The sequence below is a fragment of the Brachypodium distachyon genome, chromosome 3 (assembly GCF_000005505.3).
Source record: "Brachypodium distachyon strain Bd21 chromosome 3, Brachypodium_distachyon_v3.0, whole genome shotgun sequence".
Taxonomy (NCBI): domain Eukaryota; kingdom Viridiplantae; phylum Streptophyta; class Magnoliopsida; order Poales; family Poaceae; genus Brachypodium; species Brachypodium distachyon.
The window spans coordinates 12151948-12167240 of NC_016133.3; the positions used below are offsets into that span (position 1 = coordinate 12151948).

The window sequence follows — 15293 nt, forward strand, 5'->3', positions numbered from 1 at the left end:
TTTGAATTTAACTTTTATGTAAAAGATAGTTTTATTTTGAATTCGTTGTACGACATAAAAACATTACCATAAAGCAACTCATTCCTTTATGTTCCCTAGTGAAGCTAGGTAATTTATCTGTGTAGTAAACACTTACATTCAAGATTTTCAAACTTTAGTTGTTTTTGCTTGATAAGTTCATTAATCTTGGGGGACAGGTAATTAAACAGGGTCACCAGGCGGTAACCAAAATAATATATTAATGTAAGTATGTTAGATCTTTTTTTTTCGAGATTGATAAGTATGTTAGATCTAATCTAGTGTTTGCATTTCTCTTAAATTATGGAGTAGATCCGAAAAGGATCGTGTGAATACTGCCTCTCGTGCAATCGAGAAAAACGTTTTATCTTGAGCACTTGCATGGAGTTCAATCTCTTAGGCACGTAGTAAGAGAAATCTCTCTCACCCTTTCTTTATTCAGGGTCGGTAATTATCCTCCATAAAAAAAAACTACATTTTGGATATGTTACTCCAGTTATTAGTAAGACAGGAGCCTGCAGAGAAGGCCAGTACACAGTGCATTGATGTCTTTTTTTTTTACCAGGGGCACAGGCCCTTGCAGTGCAAAACAGATACATCAACTGAAGGTATCAAAAGCTGTGATCGATGGCTAGCTAGCTGATATCTCCCAATTCCCAACTTGTCTACAAGTATCTACACACCGCTACATATTAACACCGGGCGGCATGCATGTACACATCAACGAGTCCTCTTCTAGGCTTCTAGCTAGCCTGCTGCTGTCATGTTTTTAACTCCACTTTTTTGGAACCCAAAAGGTTTTTTTAACCTCTCTGCAGTCTCTATCTCTGGATCATGGATCAGTATACACACACCACTTGCCCCAGTATAATCAGTCCCACTCTCCGCAAATTAAATTTGGCGTGTACGTAGTGTTCCTAGAGCCAGTACTGGTCTACTCTGTTAGTGATCTGTACAGCCAGTAGCTAGTACTAGTAGCAACGACTAACAACATGGACTACTTCTTCGATTCGATCTCCTCCTCTCCTTCTAGGTAGCTGAAGGCTTCCTTCCTTGCTTGTGCTTATAAAGGCGTACGTCCGGCAGAGGCAAGACAAGGGAATTAAGGCGCGCGATACCATGACTCGATCAAGGGCGGCGCCGGCACCGGGGACGACGACGACCATGGCAGCTGCCGGAGCTGGAGGATCATCACCAGAAGGGCAGCAGCAGCACGGGGATCTGCAGGCAGGCGAGGATCATCAAGACCAGCCGCAGCAGGAGACGGTGATGCCGGGGTTCCGGTTCCATCCTACGGAGGAGGAGCTGATCGAGTTCTACCTCCGGCGCAAGGTCGACGGCAAGCGCTTCAACATCGACCTCATCTCCTTCCTCGACCTCTACCGCTACGACCCCTGGGATCTCCCCGGTATATTACACACCTAATTATAATCACATGATATTTCATGCATGTGACTCTCCACCTCCCCTTTTAACTAACTCTAACTATAGCCCCGTTCATTCATTTCATGTGATATCCATCCATCAACCTTTTTGCTTTCTCTTGCTTGTGATGGATCTGCATAAATAAATGGACTGACGATGGTCGACATATCTTTACATAGGTCTGGCGTCGATTGGGGACAAGGAGTGGTTCTTCTACGTGCCGAGGGACCGCAAGTACCGGAACGGCGACCGGCCGAACCGGGTGACGCCGTCGGGGTACTGGAAGGCGACGGGGGCGGACAGGATGGTGAGGGTGGTGGCCGGAGAAGCAGGGGTCAGCCGCTCCATCGGGCTCAAGAAGACGCTCGTGTTCTACGTGGGGAAGGCGCCCAAGGGCCTCCGCAGCAGCTGGATCATGAACGAGTACCGCCTCCCACACGCCGATGCACAACGATACCAAAAGGTACCTACTATATATGTGCTGCCTAATTCATTCGTTAATTCACTCATCCAATCCTTGCTTAATTTCTTGCAACCTGTTCCATTTTCGGTGGGTACGTGGATAATTTGTGGACTATACTGTTAATTAATTTGGTGCTAATTCTTCCTTGAGGTTTAATTTCTTGAGAGAGTGGATTTAATTTGACGTTTTAATTCTGCCTGATTTCCTGATTAATTGTTAATTTGGATGGTTGGTTGGACAAAAATAGAGTGGAATCTTGTGTAGTGTTCGAGTTGTGGGAGTTTGCGAGTGAGCTAGATCTTGTTACAAAGCATGCTAAAGTGCTAAGCTAGCTCGATCCGGCCGGCATAAGAGCTAGCTAGCTGATCTGAGCCTCTCTGATGCGTCTACGTCTCAGAAAATAATTGTTCCTTTCATTTTTGGAGATATTGCGCGCGTTGGTATGATAATTAGCTGGATCGATCTCCTATTCTAGCTACTCCACGGCTTCTGACGACATACACACACACTAACATTAGCTCTTAATTTAACTGATCGATGTACAAAAAAAGGATACGTACCCAAGCTAGAGTTAACTGCCTCTATTCCTTTAGTAATTCATGCACAAATTAAAAGTTTCCTAGACAAAATTAATAAAGGTAGTCTCTCTTCTTTTCGAGCGAAGAAATCTACGGTTTTTTATGGATAAAGGTTTTCTTGCCGTTGCGTCTGATCGAGTTTCATAGTGATTCATAAACAAACTTTCAATAAAGCAAGTTAATTATTTTTGGTGAAAACTTTTCCACCTTTTCAGAGACAACTTTTTCTCAACAACTCATTGCCTTCTCTTTTTGGAAGTATATAAAGCGCCCAACCCTGTGAGAGATAACTAACCCAAAAAAGTGTACTGATCGTTTCCTTTGTCTAACACTGATTCCGACTTGCATGCTTAGCTAACACATCTGCAATCCTGTTTTGAATACGACTATTACAAAATTGCTACTCTCTCCGATCCTAAATTGTTGTCGCTGTTTTAGTACAAATTTAAAATAAAACTTCGACAAGAATTTAGAATCGGTGAGAGTATTTTTTTTTCTGAGCCTACTATAAGATTAAGCATCCTAATTCCGTGTGTGCATGCCTTGTGTCAGGAAATTTCCCTCTGCCGAGTGTATAAGCGGCCAGGGATCGAAGACAACTTCCATCTCACCGGCACCACAACAAGATCGTCCGCCGGCTCAAAGGCAGCAGGAACGAAGCACCACACGGCCGGGGCAGCACACCGGACGACGGCGACAGCAAATCGCCAACAACATGCGCCAATGTTCGTCAGCGGCCACCACCCTTCTCCATCCTCCCTCAAGCCATACAACCAAGCTTCAGCAGCAGGGGTGCCGGCGATGTTCCGGTCAACAGCCTCCGTCGCCTCGCTGAGTTCCACCACGTCGACGGAGGAGGACGGCACATCGCTCTACCACCTCAAGGGACCCAACAGTAACCCAGCTGCAGCAGCAATGCAGCCTTCAATGCAGGCCTCCTTGCTCAACATGAGCTCCTCGGCAGCGGCGATGGCGGCGATCCCGATCGACGAGCTGAGTCGGGCGATCGGGTCTTACAGCACCCAAGCAGGTGCAAACCCTAATAATAACCAGCAGCATCCTACGCCGCCATCGCAGATTAGCCCATTGCTCAACTTCCCGAGCTTGGAGAAGATCTGGGATTGGAACCCCCTCCTGGAATCTCCCAAAGTTTGCACAAGCTTCAAGTAATTGATGATCACTTCTCATTAGTTGCAATGCATGCACTGATCGGTGCACACTTATCATACGTATGAGTCCTTAATGATATGTATAAGTATATGTAGACACTTATCCGGCGCGCGAGGACAAGGCTAGTATATATGTAATGGTGAATAGGTAATTGTTTAAGGTGGTTCTAAGTCCATGCAATTAATTAACTGTGTATGTCAATTCAAACTGGTGTAACATTGTCTATCGTTCCAATTTGATCTGGAATAAATATTAATCAAAATTATAGGTATGTGTTCCAATCATGTTTGTTTCATACGATAGGTCTATTGGAAGGCACGTCCATACCAAATATATAGCAATATATACAGAGTTACATGATATATACCAGGACACGTATTTGGATTGATTTTTTGCTTTGGGCGAAGTGATATATACCAGGACACGCATAACACCGACTGATCCCATATGTCCTGAAAAATAAATTTTAGAACATGTTTTCTAGATCAATAAGGAAGCTAGCCGCCAGATGCCAATAAGTTATTGTTACAGATTTGAGAGGTCAAATTAAATCCCATTGCACATGCATACATGTATATCAAAACCAAGTAACATATAGAGGCAAGAGACATTGTGACTTGCAAAATGACATTATTTGGACGATTTTGACCAATCGTGCGATTGATCATCCATATCGTCCATTCACCGCTTGTTCCGCAGTTATTTGAAAATGTAAAATGCAGATTGTTCCTGATAATCAGTCATCCGCGGAAAATGTCCTTAACTCAAAGGATGAGACAGATCGGAGAGTGCGCATGAATGGCTGTTTTTTTTCTTTCTTTTTTCTTTTTTGAGAATCGGGTGTGGGTGATGTTGGTGAAGTAGTTATAACCGGTGGGCTGGTGGGGCACAGCAACCGTCAAGCCTTTTTACACGGATGCATCCTGGGCCGGCTTCTATTAGGCCATTCGCTGCTGCACATGGGCCTAAGTAAGGATCTGATGGCCGATCCTCTTCAGTTAGTAAGGATCTAATGAGGCCAAACTCAGCCGGCCCACAAAATTTACATGGCCCGAAACTCGGGCCCGCGAAACCTCATGGAGTCAGTTTCCTCGTCGTCTCCGTCTCGCCGGAAGGAAACCACCGCCGTACTAGCTCCGATGGGGGTTGCTGGTCGAGCAGGAGGAGTGGCGGCGCCTAACAGCTTACCTGACCTCGGAAAGAAGATGATGGAAATACCTGAAACATATTCTGCCAAAAAAATAAATTCCAGTTGTTCTGGTTCGTTGCCCTGTGCATTCTCTAACTATCTGAATATGACACCAAGTTCAGTTTCCTAACTCTGGTTGTATAAACATTGTTGTTGTTCCACGAACCTTTTCACACAGTAATAGAGATTGCATACTTTCCTACTTATACAGTATTCCTTTGATTCTTCCACCTGATGGCATATTTACTTCCGTGCTACTGTATTCATTTAAGGTCATGTGCCATCTGTGCACAGAACAGGGCTCAGAACTGTGTGCTGGAATTTACTCCGTCTTTCTTATCGGCTGAATTGAAATGGTAGATTTTCTTTTGCATCTGGATGGATGACCCTGTTCTGCTTTGCCATTCCGGATCGATCTCAGGGTGCCGTCCATTGCTTAAAACGAATTCAAGAAATGGGGAGAGGAAGAAGGAAAAACTAAGAGACAGATAAAATCATCTACGGAGTATAAAATTAGTCCGGGCAAAATTAACCCTCTCCATGAATTTAGTCTTAGCATCTCAACAAGGAACAACCCCCGCATTCCTTGCTACGCTTACGCTAGCTCAGCTAATTAATTACAGGTACACTGCTACACGGCGGCAGCGGCGGCCGGCGACGAAGACGACGATGACATTTTAATTTACAAGTTGTAGGAGGAGGAGCGCGCGAGGGCGGCGAGGCCTCTGGAGTCGGAGGGCACGGTGTTGCAGAGGAGCAGGAGCAGCAGCAGCACGGCGAGGATGGCGACGGGGAGGAGCAGGAGCAGCGGCGGCGGCGGCGGGAGCGGGGGGAGAAGCAGCGGCAGCACCAGCAGCGTCGCCGCCGCCGCCGCCAGCACCGCGCCCAGGTACCCGGATCTATCCCCACCCCCGCCGCCGCTCTTCTTCTTCTTCCCCGCCGCCGGCGAAAGCGCGCGCCGCCGTTGCTGCTGCGGGAAGTGGCGCGCGCCGAAGCTGGAAGCGGAGGATCCCCCGGGGCCGGCGGCCATGGCGGCGTCGCACCGGAGCATGGCGGCGCCTCGCATCGATCTAAGTGGATCGAGATGAGATCCCTGACGGGGCGGGCTGGCTTGGAGATGGGGCGGCTGCTGGCGTTTATAAATAGCGGTGCTCCGTGGAGCTCCATTGGCGGCCACGGCCAGGGGGGGAGAACCGAAGAAAGCAGAAAGGACGCTGGGCCATGTGGCACACTTGGAATTTTTCTTTTTGCCCCTGGCCATGTGGAGCCAGCCATGGGGACTGCGAGGCCCACTTGTCGCTGCCAAGCGGATCCCACCGGCTCCAAAGCTGATCTCAATATCTTACCGACTTTTGTCTTCTTTCTCTGATTCTTTTGTCTGTGCCAATTTTCATTTGCCTTTGGAGTATTATTGAAAGTATAGGTGGCCAACATTTCTTCGAAAATGAGGTTGTTTTCCTGGCCTTGCATCGACCGATGAACACAGCCGCATAACATCAAATTGAAATGTAGCGCCATTTTAGCGTTTGGTGCGAACACGGGTCTACTTTCTTTCCTCCCCTATCGCCTCCCTAGCATGTATCACTGCCCACAACCCTCGACTTGCCTCGCATACCTTGTCCGCCATCCTCACAAGACCACCCCGTGCTCTTCCCACCATCTCTTCTCCTGCTTCGGCTCCGACACCCGCTTATGTATGCCACTGTCAACACCACACACCGATCATGTCATCCTACCCTAGTAGAAGGTGAGGCCTATTTTCGGTGGTTTGATCGTCCTTAGGCTTTTTTTTTTGCGGGGATCGTCCCATTGGGGTTGGCCGGTTAACTAACTAATACAAGGTATACAGTTAATGGTTATAATCAAACTTTCTAACGTTCACCAAGCTTACATCGAAAAATATTAGCCCATCCATTTATATGAGCTGTTTTATGGAAGACAGTAGAACGGGAGAAGTGTTTAACCGTGGCCGGCAGCTAGCATGCCCTGGGCTACCCTGAATTGAAGAACTGGGATCCTGAATTCGTGCCGTCCTTTGCCATTCCCGATCGATCTCAGGCAGATGCAGTGTGGCCGTCCATTGCTTAAAACGAATTCAAGAACTGGACCGTGCATGCACCCATGGCCCCGTGTAGAATGCATTCGTGTGGTGCACACATTGCCACGGCGACGACGAAGAAGCAAACCCTGTACTACGTTGTAACAAAAACCAGGGGCCGCATTCCGACCGTGGTTTGGCGAGGTGCATGCACCGGATCGACCGGCCGGAAAGAGAAAGACCCACTGCAACTGCTGCTCAATAAATGGGCTCATTCCACGCATCTGCATCTGCTACTAATATATCGGCCGATCGGTATCAGTAATTCAGAATAGCTTTGGGCGAGTACAACCGACCACTGTTCCAATTACGGCACAACTGCACTGCACGGCACACATGCATGCTCTACAGACCCATGAATTGCTACTTCCTCCGTCCACAAAAAAATGTCTCAAGTATGTCAAAATTTAGATGCATCTAAACATGACATAATATATAAATGCAGTCAAATTTGGTCAAAGATAGAGGGAATACTAGTATTTCTTCCTATTGACTTCACCAGAATCTTATGGCTAGGAAAGAATGCAAAATCCTCAAAAAATCACGAGCGACTGATCAACTTTGGGAGGAGGAACAAATATAAATATGGACACCACCGTCCAGATTCATCCATCTCGCTCCTGCATGCATGTCTACGCACGTGTTGACTTTGACCACGATCGTTCATCTCGATCCCTACGTCATCAAATTAATTTGTTGCGCTGTACCAGACAAGAAAACGATCGATTGCACCAAATTCTGGCACGTAGGCTGCCTTCGAGCCACATATATACGCAAAAGGCAAATTAAGCTGGAAGCCTGAAACGAACTACAGTATATCAACAGCACAGTGAAGTTGTTAGCGCGTCTCGAACTCTTTCAATGATCCGATCGCTACCTCCTTATTGCGTGTTGTCGAAGGAAAAAAAACAGAAATATTTGCTATTCTAGTAGAAATTCATGTGAAAATTATTCTGCTTAATTTCGCTGGAAATGAACCGATTTCTAGTGCGAACAGAACAGACCGAGGGAAAAAAAAAGAACACAAGTGGCAGCTTCTGGGAACACACGGCCGGAGATGGGCAAGATGACCCGGAAGATATTCTTCTTTGCTTGTTAACGGATCGAGAAGATGAATACATTCGGTGATCTGCGTATCTGATTTGCGAGCACTTAACAAATGCTGACAGTATCTACATGGGGGTTAGAGAACGTAACAGATAACGATTCTTCGTTCCCAAGTCGCAAGAGCTAGCCGACCAACACAATCCCAAATAGAAGAAAAAAAAACAAAGGTAAACAATGTACATGTGTCAGTTAATTACTGCTTACAAGTGATACTGTCCTATTACGATTCACTATCACAGAATCAGGGACAATATCCTGCAGGCTGCAGCATCAGGTGCCCAGGCAGGCAAAACTGAGCTGCAGTGGTCTTTACAGCTTACTTACAAGGGTTACATACATGTTTTGGAACAAAAACTCCGGCATCATGTAATTATCACAGCATAGTACAGTGAATTGAACAAGTATGTGGTATACAAGTTATAGTGAAGCGAACAAGGATTTTGCAAAATGAAGGATTTTATGTGTCCTGTGGTTTTTTCTTGAGATTGTGATTATGAATTTTAGGTGCAGAAAATGGAAGGATTAGAGAAGCTAGCACCGTCTTACAAAGCACTTTAGACATGTTTATAATTATATCTTAATTCTCCCTAACTAAAACAGCATGTAGGCAAGAAAATAGAGTGCAAAAAGAAAAGAAAAAAGGTAGGCTAACATCTCAAGACACCATGCAGACCAGTCAAGTTCACAGCGGTTTCAAAACGCGAAAATGGTGTCAAATTCTCTCCCTTTGTAATATTGGCTCGTAGTAACTATTCTTCTATTCTGACCAACAATTTAAAGGGAACCATTCACTTCAGGGAGTCTTCCCTGCTACTTCCTCTGATCTATACCGAAAAAATAACGAAAATGGAAGACAGTGAAACAGGAATTGCAGATGACTGATTCAGTATAAAGCAGAATTTACCAGTTGAATCCATAGTTGACATCGATGGTATAAATTCTACCGTAAATTTAACATTCCAGGCAAACATCAGAAAAAAGTCAAAAACCCAACACTGTTTGATAGCAATATGTATCTAACTGAGACCATACCAGGTGATATATACTTCAGTACTGAACATATCAACTACCAAATGATGCTCAGTATAGCAGAATAAGATATTCTGAAGGAACATAACTCGAAGCATGTTCATAATAAGAGCACATGCAAGAAGAAATCCAGCAGCAAAGTTTAAGCCCGTTAAGTGTTCAAAACTAGAAGGCTGCATATGCATACATCCTGAGTTACAAGCAACCTTTTGCGCAATCATATGTAGATTAATCAGCGGTTCGAAATCCAAGTTCGAGGCCAGAAATGTGCTAGAGAGAAATTGACTAACATTGACCTTGAACAAGAGTATGTAGACGATGACGACGACGGCATGCGTGCGGCCTCTCAATCATTTCCACAAACACCTAGCTTGCGCCGGCGGAGATGTGGGATCGCCGGCACTAAACTTACTTCTTCTCTCCCTCCTCCTCCTCCTCCTCCTCCTTGTCCCCGGCCCCGCCGAATAGGGCGCCGAAGTCCAGCTCGTACCCCTCCAACTCCTCGTCCGCCTCCTCTGCGGCGCCCTCCTCGGCGGGCGGCTCCATGTCCTCGTGGCCGTCTCCGTACCCGCCGTCCGCCTCGCCGTCGGAGGTCGAGTACCCGTCAGGCCTCGCGGGCGGGATCCGCCGCGCCATGCGCCGGACGACGTAGCCCCGGGCGCCGAGGACCGATGCTGCCGGCGAAGGGCAGAGGCGGCGGGGCTCCGGGTGGCGCCGGAACGCGGGAGTGGACGGCTGACGGAGGAGCCTGCAGGCACTTAGCAAGGAGCTCGCGCTGCGGCGGAGCATTTCTTCGTCTGTTCTTGGCTCAGTTGGCTGGCGGCGCGCTCGGCTACGGCGGCGGCGTCCCGGCGGCGTCTGGGTCTTTGGGATGCTTGGGGTTTCTCTCTTTTCTTTTGGGACAAGGGGAGCAAATTCAATCCTCACCACTCGTAAGCCTGAACGGTCCAGATTAGACGGCGTCAGGTGCTGGGAGAGGCAAAAGATGATCTCCAATGAGTGTCTTCTGGGTGTTGCTTCCAAAAAACAAATTAAAGATTTTATTGCACAGCAAATGGAGCCTTTATTAGATTGGAACAATGTTCCCACCATCCTGAACGAAGAGATCTGGTCTTTAGAATTTACAAAGGTATGCTCCAGAACAAGAACTATTGGAAAAAATTATGCAGCTTGCAAGTCTACAACAAGTAAACGTAGCTGCCGTCGACCGGCAATGTATGTCTAACTGATGATCAAAATTTAACCTTGAAATACGTTCACATCCCCTTCCAGAGTAGTAAAACTTTTTACAAAGGTATGTTCCAGGACAAGAACTATTGGAGTATCATTGAATCATCGCAGTTTGTATGTGGGGAAAAAGGGGAGCTTCTTTACAAGTCTGCAGTTACATTTTGTGTTAGCCGCCATCGACTGAAAAATGTTTGTGCAACAGAAAATACCATAGTTACTACTTTCTGTCTGTCGTGTGCTGCACCAGCAAACCAGATACTGCACAAAAGAGTCAATGTTGGTGCTCCGAAGCCAAGGTGAAAAATCGCTACAGAATTAACGGGACACCGCCTTGAAGCTGGTTGTGTGGAGCCAAGGATCCATCCTACAAGCTGCGTGCGTTGTGACGCCCGTGTTTTCGCCACCTCCTTAGCAGCACATGGATGCATCCCCCAGCTGCTAAAAGGCCACACACTGCAAGGCCTAGAATGGTCGAATTCGCAAAGTTCTGACGGTAGGCGCCCTGAAGAGAGCGAAAATTAAATAAGGAATGCTGTGTCGCTCAACCATTAATGTGTAAACACGCAGGGAAATTAACATTTTTACGGCCCGGAGAGCCTTCAGATAGCTAGTACCTGTAGTAGGAAAATGAAGATAGGAGCATTTGCCAGTGCCAAGGAAAAGCTCATCATGCCCCCACGTAGCTCATTTGGCAGGTACCTTCAGCAGTGTCAGACATGTAAAAAGAGAAAACTCTAACAGGAGACTTGTTCCACTTGAATTTCTGTTCATGCCATTCAACTTACATTGTTCTCAATCTTGCTAGTGAAGGCAAAATGAAGCCCACGCATGCATGGAAGATGCAGAACAGTATCACCAATGTTCCAATCTCCTGTTCAAAGAACAACAAGATTGATTAGGCTCGTGAAACAATTCTGCTGTATGACAGATACATACACATATGGTATACCTGGTAATCATAAGCCACAATTGACAAAGCAAGTCCAGCAGCAGCGTATGCTATTGTTAGGCTATCATCATTCTGGAAAGGAGCCGTAGCTCCATAAAACCATGGAAAACCAGCACTTCCAAGCATCCTCGACACCAGGAAACAGGGGTAGATTAGTGACAGCTGAGCATCCCTCCCATCAGCCTGTGACAATCAACATATCTATGAGTGTATAAGCGATTAAGTGTGACTTCAGACTTCAATTTAAACCCTAGGCAAACAAAACAACATAAAGAAAACTAGCAGAAAAAACTTCCGGACAAACTCATACCACTATTGTTGGTGCCCAGAGAAACCAAAAGGCTGATAGGGAGAACTGAACACTGGCTTGAGCTAAGACCAGAATCAGCACTCTTTTATCTGAAACAAGCACCAAATTCTTGTGAGAGATAAAAATGAAATGTGCAGGCACAAAGAGCTTGACCATATGGTAGAGATGTTAATGGAACGAACGGACAATTTAATAGTTCAGAATTGGCTATAGACTTAGAAGGAATACATCATAGGTTTCATTATTCACATCACACCAACTTTCTTATCTAAGTATCAAACTCCTAATTCCAGCATAATTTGAGAAACCCAAAAGGTATAAAATTGTTAAAAACAAGAATACAGAAATCCAAAAATCTCAAATGCAAAGCCAGAAACAGTGACATACCATTTTATATCTCCAACAGTTTCATCCTTAAGATAATCATGCACATTATTTTGTAAATGGTACGGAGTATTAAAGATTCATCAACTGAAATGATACAGAAAGCACGGCAAAATAGACAAGATGGTATACTCACCACTCACCTCTGAGGACATGAGCAAAAAATGATTTTTGGTAGCTCCCAATGACAGATGCATGCTGAGTAGTACTGCTACTTGGTGCTTTCCTGATATACAGTATTCCTATTATTGACACTAAGGCTGCAAAAGTATAGGGAAGCAAGATTCCTTTGTCATCATTATCAAGCAATAAGTTCGTGATTCCTTGACTTCCAACTAGGGATACGGATTCAAAGAACGTCATCAGCCAAAAGGTATCAAACAGCAAATCTTGCTTCTGCGCTTGCTAAAAGTTCAGGATAAAAGAGTTAAAACTTGGACAACGATGAGGAAGGCAGTAATAGCAACAGACAATGCTTAAGAAAACACAAACCTTCTCATGCTCCACCACAATCCATGTCTCAAAACAGAAGGAAAACATTGAAGATGCAAGAGCCAAAATGAAATTGTTAATCCATGTACAACGTAGCCCACGGAAACTCTTCAAGGCACCAACTCCAAACTGAAGCATCCAGTAAAATATGCAAGCCCGCTGTGGTCCTCTATAAACATTAGTAAATGAAATGTTATATTTCATTAGAATGATAATACCAACTGACAGCAAGAAGGATCAAGTGCAACTGATGGACCTGAAATCTATAGAGATGCACACAATAAAAAAAAACGTGACATTATCAAACGATACGGATCAACTGATGGAACACAGATGAAAATAGATACACACTATACAAACTGTTAAGTATACCAAGTTTATATATTGTCCTTGGTAGTATGATCCATGCTACTATATATTAACAAAGCTCATCCTGATTCTTTCCTATGATTTTTTCAAATTTGCATACCATTCTACAAACCATATTTGCTTGAAGGGGAATGGATGAGCAAAAACTTAGTGCTAAAAAGGTGCGCATCTATTTATATGTCATTTATAGAGTTAACAAATACCTCATTCCAAAGCTTGTGTAAGGTGGGCACAACATAAACGAAGAAATTTGAGTTCAGTATGGACCATAGACCAATTGATAATATGGAATTAGTCAGTCTAATCTACAAAACCGTGTAAAATTCTGTAGAAGTCTCACACTTTAACTAGCATTTCAGTCGGGCGTATGCAAACAGAGTTCCTTAAACACGCACGCACTGAACAAGATGAAACTGGCAGTCAGCATTTAGACATTGAAATATTATCGAGTTTGTTTTGAAGTGTAATGCTGCATCGCCCAAACATACAGAATGTGGACAATTCACACAAACTGTTCCAACATCCAATTTTAAACTCATGATCTAAACGAAGAACTCACAGAACTTTTCTTTGGAGAACTCACAGTTTGTCGGAGACAATGCCAGAAGCGCCGCCAAGGAAGAGCACGGCGGCCGTGGCCGCAGCGAGGCGCGCGGCCATCTGCTCCCTGCCGAACCCGCACCGCGCGAACTCATCCTCCCCGAACACTGACTGGATCCCCTCCGCCACTACACAATATTAAAACCACAACCATCACTAGGTTTTCCCCTAGCTTGACTCTCCAAAGATGGGCGCATTCTGGAAGATGCTTACCGGATGCGAGGGAGAAGAGGAGGAGGAAGGCGCGGCGGAAGCGGAGGAAGGGGGCGGTGCCGGCGTCGAAGGGTGAGGGAGACACGGCGGCGGATACGTGCGGACGGGAGAAGTATGGGAGGAGGACGACGGCGGCGAGCGCGGCGGCGGCGAGGAGCGGGTAGGCGACGGGGTGGAGCGCCCACTCCTCCCTCTCGATCACCACCCCCATAGGGATGCCAAAGGTCCGCGGATGGATGAGATCCGGATGGCGGTTGCGCGCCGGCACTGCTTGCCGGAGCGGCGCGGGTGGTCTTATTGCGAGGTGACTTCTCCGGCTAGACGGAGGAGGAAGAATGGTTCTTTTTTCTTGAAGCAGACTAGCAATTGGGCTATTTGGCCCGAGATCCCGTGGGCTTTTCTTGTGCTAATAATATTTCGTTGGGCAAAAAAAATTCTCTTTTGGATCCTGTTATTGCTCGTGAAATCATGGTACTCCGAAAATAAGTGACTCGAGAGAGAATCGGATAAATCTTATCTATAAATTTTATGAAGTTGAAGCCCACTGAATACAGTTAATTTAACAAGCTCAACATGCAGACTGTCCACATCAGCGTTCACGTCATCCAAACTCCGTTCCGTTCACGTTTGCCCCGAGTCGCACATCCGTCCGTTGCACTCCCCGCGCTATGGGTCGCTCTCGCAATATGGGCTGACTTCGCCAGCGTTATGAGCATCAGTTGTCTTTTCTTCTTCTCGAGCGCTTGCCTTTTCTTCTGCCTCTTCATCTGAACGATCTGCTCCGCCGCCTGGCCGATGCTCTCCTGACCACAGAGGCACAAATGCAAGGACACTGGGAGCAAATCTTTAGGGAGTCAACCGACCGCCGTCGCACAAATGCAAAGACATCGGGAGCAGATCTATAGGGAGCAAACCGACCGCCGTCGCACCGCCGGACTTCCTCCACGAGCTTTCGTCAATCTCCGACTGGCCACACGTGGTGGCTCTTTGTCCATGCCAGGAAACGCCTCCCCCGCGGCCGTCCCATGGATAGGTCGCCACCGCGGCGCCGCCGCCCGACGATCTTCTTCCACGAGATTCCGCCCGCCTCCACCTGGCCACAAGTGCTCTGCCAAGCCATGAAACGCCTCTTCCCGTGGCCCGTGGCTAGGTCGCAGACTCGACGTCTCCCACTAATTGCTGATCTCCCCGTCTTAGTGATTTCTCCGGCCTCTAGCCCCCTACGGTAATCCCAACCCCCAGCTTCAATCACGCCCTCAATTCGTTATACTGTTTGATGTTATCCTCCTCAATTCCCACTGGAATTTCAGTGCAAATAATACGAAGAGGCACGAATGTGTAATGAGTATATTCCCAGTTATCCGTCTCAATTCCCACTGAAATTTCAGTGCAAATAAAACGAATGTGTGATGAGTTGATTCCTAGTATATGCGCAAATTAGTTGGGCGAATCATTTCTGTAGTTTGGACCATTGAATATTGACGAGCTTGAGTTGTCGTGGTATGAAATTTGGAACATGCGAGTGCATATATGCAATTCGGATGCAGCAAGAAATTTACCACTAATAAATCTACTTTCAAACATGGGTAAGTTGGTGTGGTGATGTTATATTTTGTCAGGGTACTGCGGCTATTGGATGTTTATACCATCTCCATTCATGTTCATTATC

General features: G+C 46.2%; 4 protein-coding genes across 5 annotated transcripts; 1 reads left to right on the forward strand and 3 right to left on the reverse strand.

Annotated features, from left to right (window-relative positions):
• The first annotated feature begins 763 nt into the window (after positions 1-763).
• Positions 764-3935, forward strand: LOC100845805 (NAC domain-containing protein 35). Its single transcript, XM_003571266.4, has 3 exons — positions 764-1426; positions 1623-1906; positions 3037-3935. Exons 1-3 carry the CDS (start codon positions 1138-1140, stop codon positions 3652-3654), a joined length of 1191 nt encoding a protein of 396 aa, XP_003571314.2. The 5' UTR covers positions 764-1137; the 3' UTR covers positions 3655-3935.
• Positions 3936-5326: 1391 nt separating this feature from the next.
• Positions 5327-6046, reverse strand: LOC106866549 (protein AUXIN-REGULATED GENE INVOLVED IN ORGAN SIZE). Its single transcript, XM_014901217.2, has one exon. It carries the CDS (start codon positions 5907-5909, stop codon positions 5526-5528), a length of 384 nt encoding a protein of 127 aa, XP_014756703.1. The 5' UTR covers positions 5910-6046; the 3' UTR covers positions 5327-5525.
• A 3015-nt stretch (positions 6047-9061) lies between these two features.
• On the reverse strand, positions 9062-10028 carry LOC104583529. The gene has a single exon (XM_010235954.3). It carries the CDS (start codon positions 9864-9866, stop codon positions 9486-9488), a length of 381 nt encoding a protein of 126 aa, XP_010234256.2. The 5' UTR covers positions 9867-10028; the 3' UTR covers positions 9062-9485.
• A 265-nt stretch (positions 10029-10293) lies between these two features.
• Positions 10294-13983, reverse strand: LOC100836978 (molybdate-anion transporter). Of its 2 annotated transcripts, none has more exons than XM_014901216.2 (9): positions 13625-13983; positions 13395-13539; positions 12443-12611; positions 12094-12346; positions 11567-11655; positions 11257-11439; positions 11093-11178; positions 10922-11006; positions 10294-10809 (listed from the first exon to the last, which is right to left on the reverse strand). In XM_014901216.2, the coding sequence occupies exons 1-9, from the start codon at positions 13833-13835 to the stop codon at positions 10672-10674; spliced, it is 1359 nt and encodes a 452-aa protein (XP_014756702.1). In that variant the 5' UTR covers positions 13836-13983; the 3' UTR covers positions 10294-10671. The 2 variants fall into 2 exon arrangements, with proteins under 2 accessions (XP_014756702.1, XP_003573297.1); XM_003573249.4 differs by having other exon boundaries at positions 12094-12355; positions 13625-13982.
• Positions 13984-15293: the final 1310 nt, after the last annotated feature.

Excerpts from the sequence above, each read along its gene's own strand:
- LOC100845805 (XM_003571266.4), top strand. The coding sequence starts at position 1,138 with ATGACTCGATCAAGGGCGGCGCCGGCACCGGGGACGACGACGACCATG. Across the intron at positions 1,427-1,622 it reads CGACCCCTGGGATCTCCCCG|GTCTGGCGTCGATTGGGGAC; the intron begins GTATATTACACA and ends ATCTTTACATAG. Across the intron at positions 1,907-3,036 it reads ATGCACAACGATACCAAAAG|GAAATTTCCCTCTGCCGAGT; the intron begins GTACCTACTATA and ends GCCTTGTGTCAG.
- LOC106866549 (XM_014901217.2), bottom strand. The coding sequence starts at position 5,909 with ATGCGAGGCGCCGCCATGCTCCGGTGCGACGCCGCCATGGCCGCCGGC.
- LOC104583529 (XM_010235954.3), bottom strand. The coding sequence starts at position 9,866 with ATGCTCCGCCGCAGCGCGAGCTCCTTGCTAAGTGCCTGCAGGCTCCTC.
- LOC100836978 (XM_003573249.4), bottom strand. The coding sequence starts at position 13,835 with ATGGGGGTGGTGATCGAGAGGGAGGAGTGGGCGCTCCACCCCGTCGCC. Across the intron at positions 13,540-13,624 it reads CCTCTTCTCCCTCGCATCCG|TGGCGGAGGGGATCCAGTCA; the intron begins GTAAGCATCTTC and ends AATATTGTGTAG. Across the intron at positions 11,007-11,092 it reads CTAGCAAGATTGAGAACAAT|GTACCTGCCAAATGAGCTAC; the intron begins GTAAGTTGAATG and ends ACACTGCTGAAG.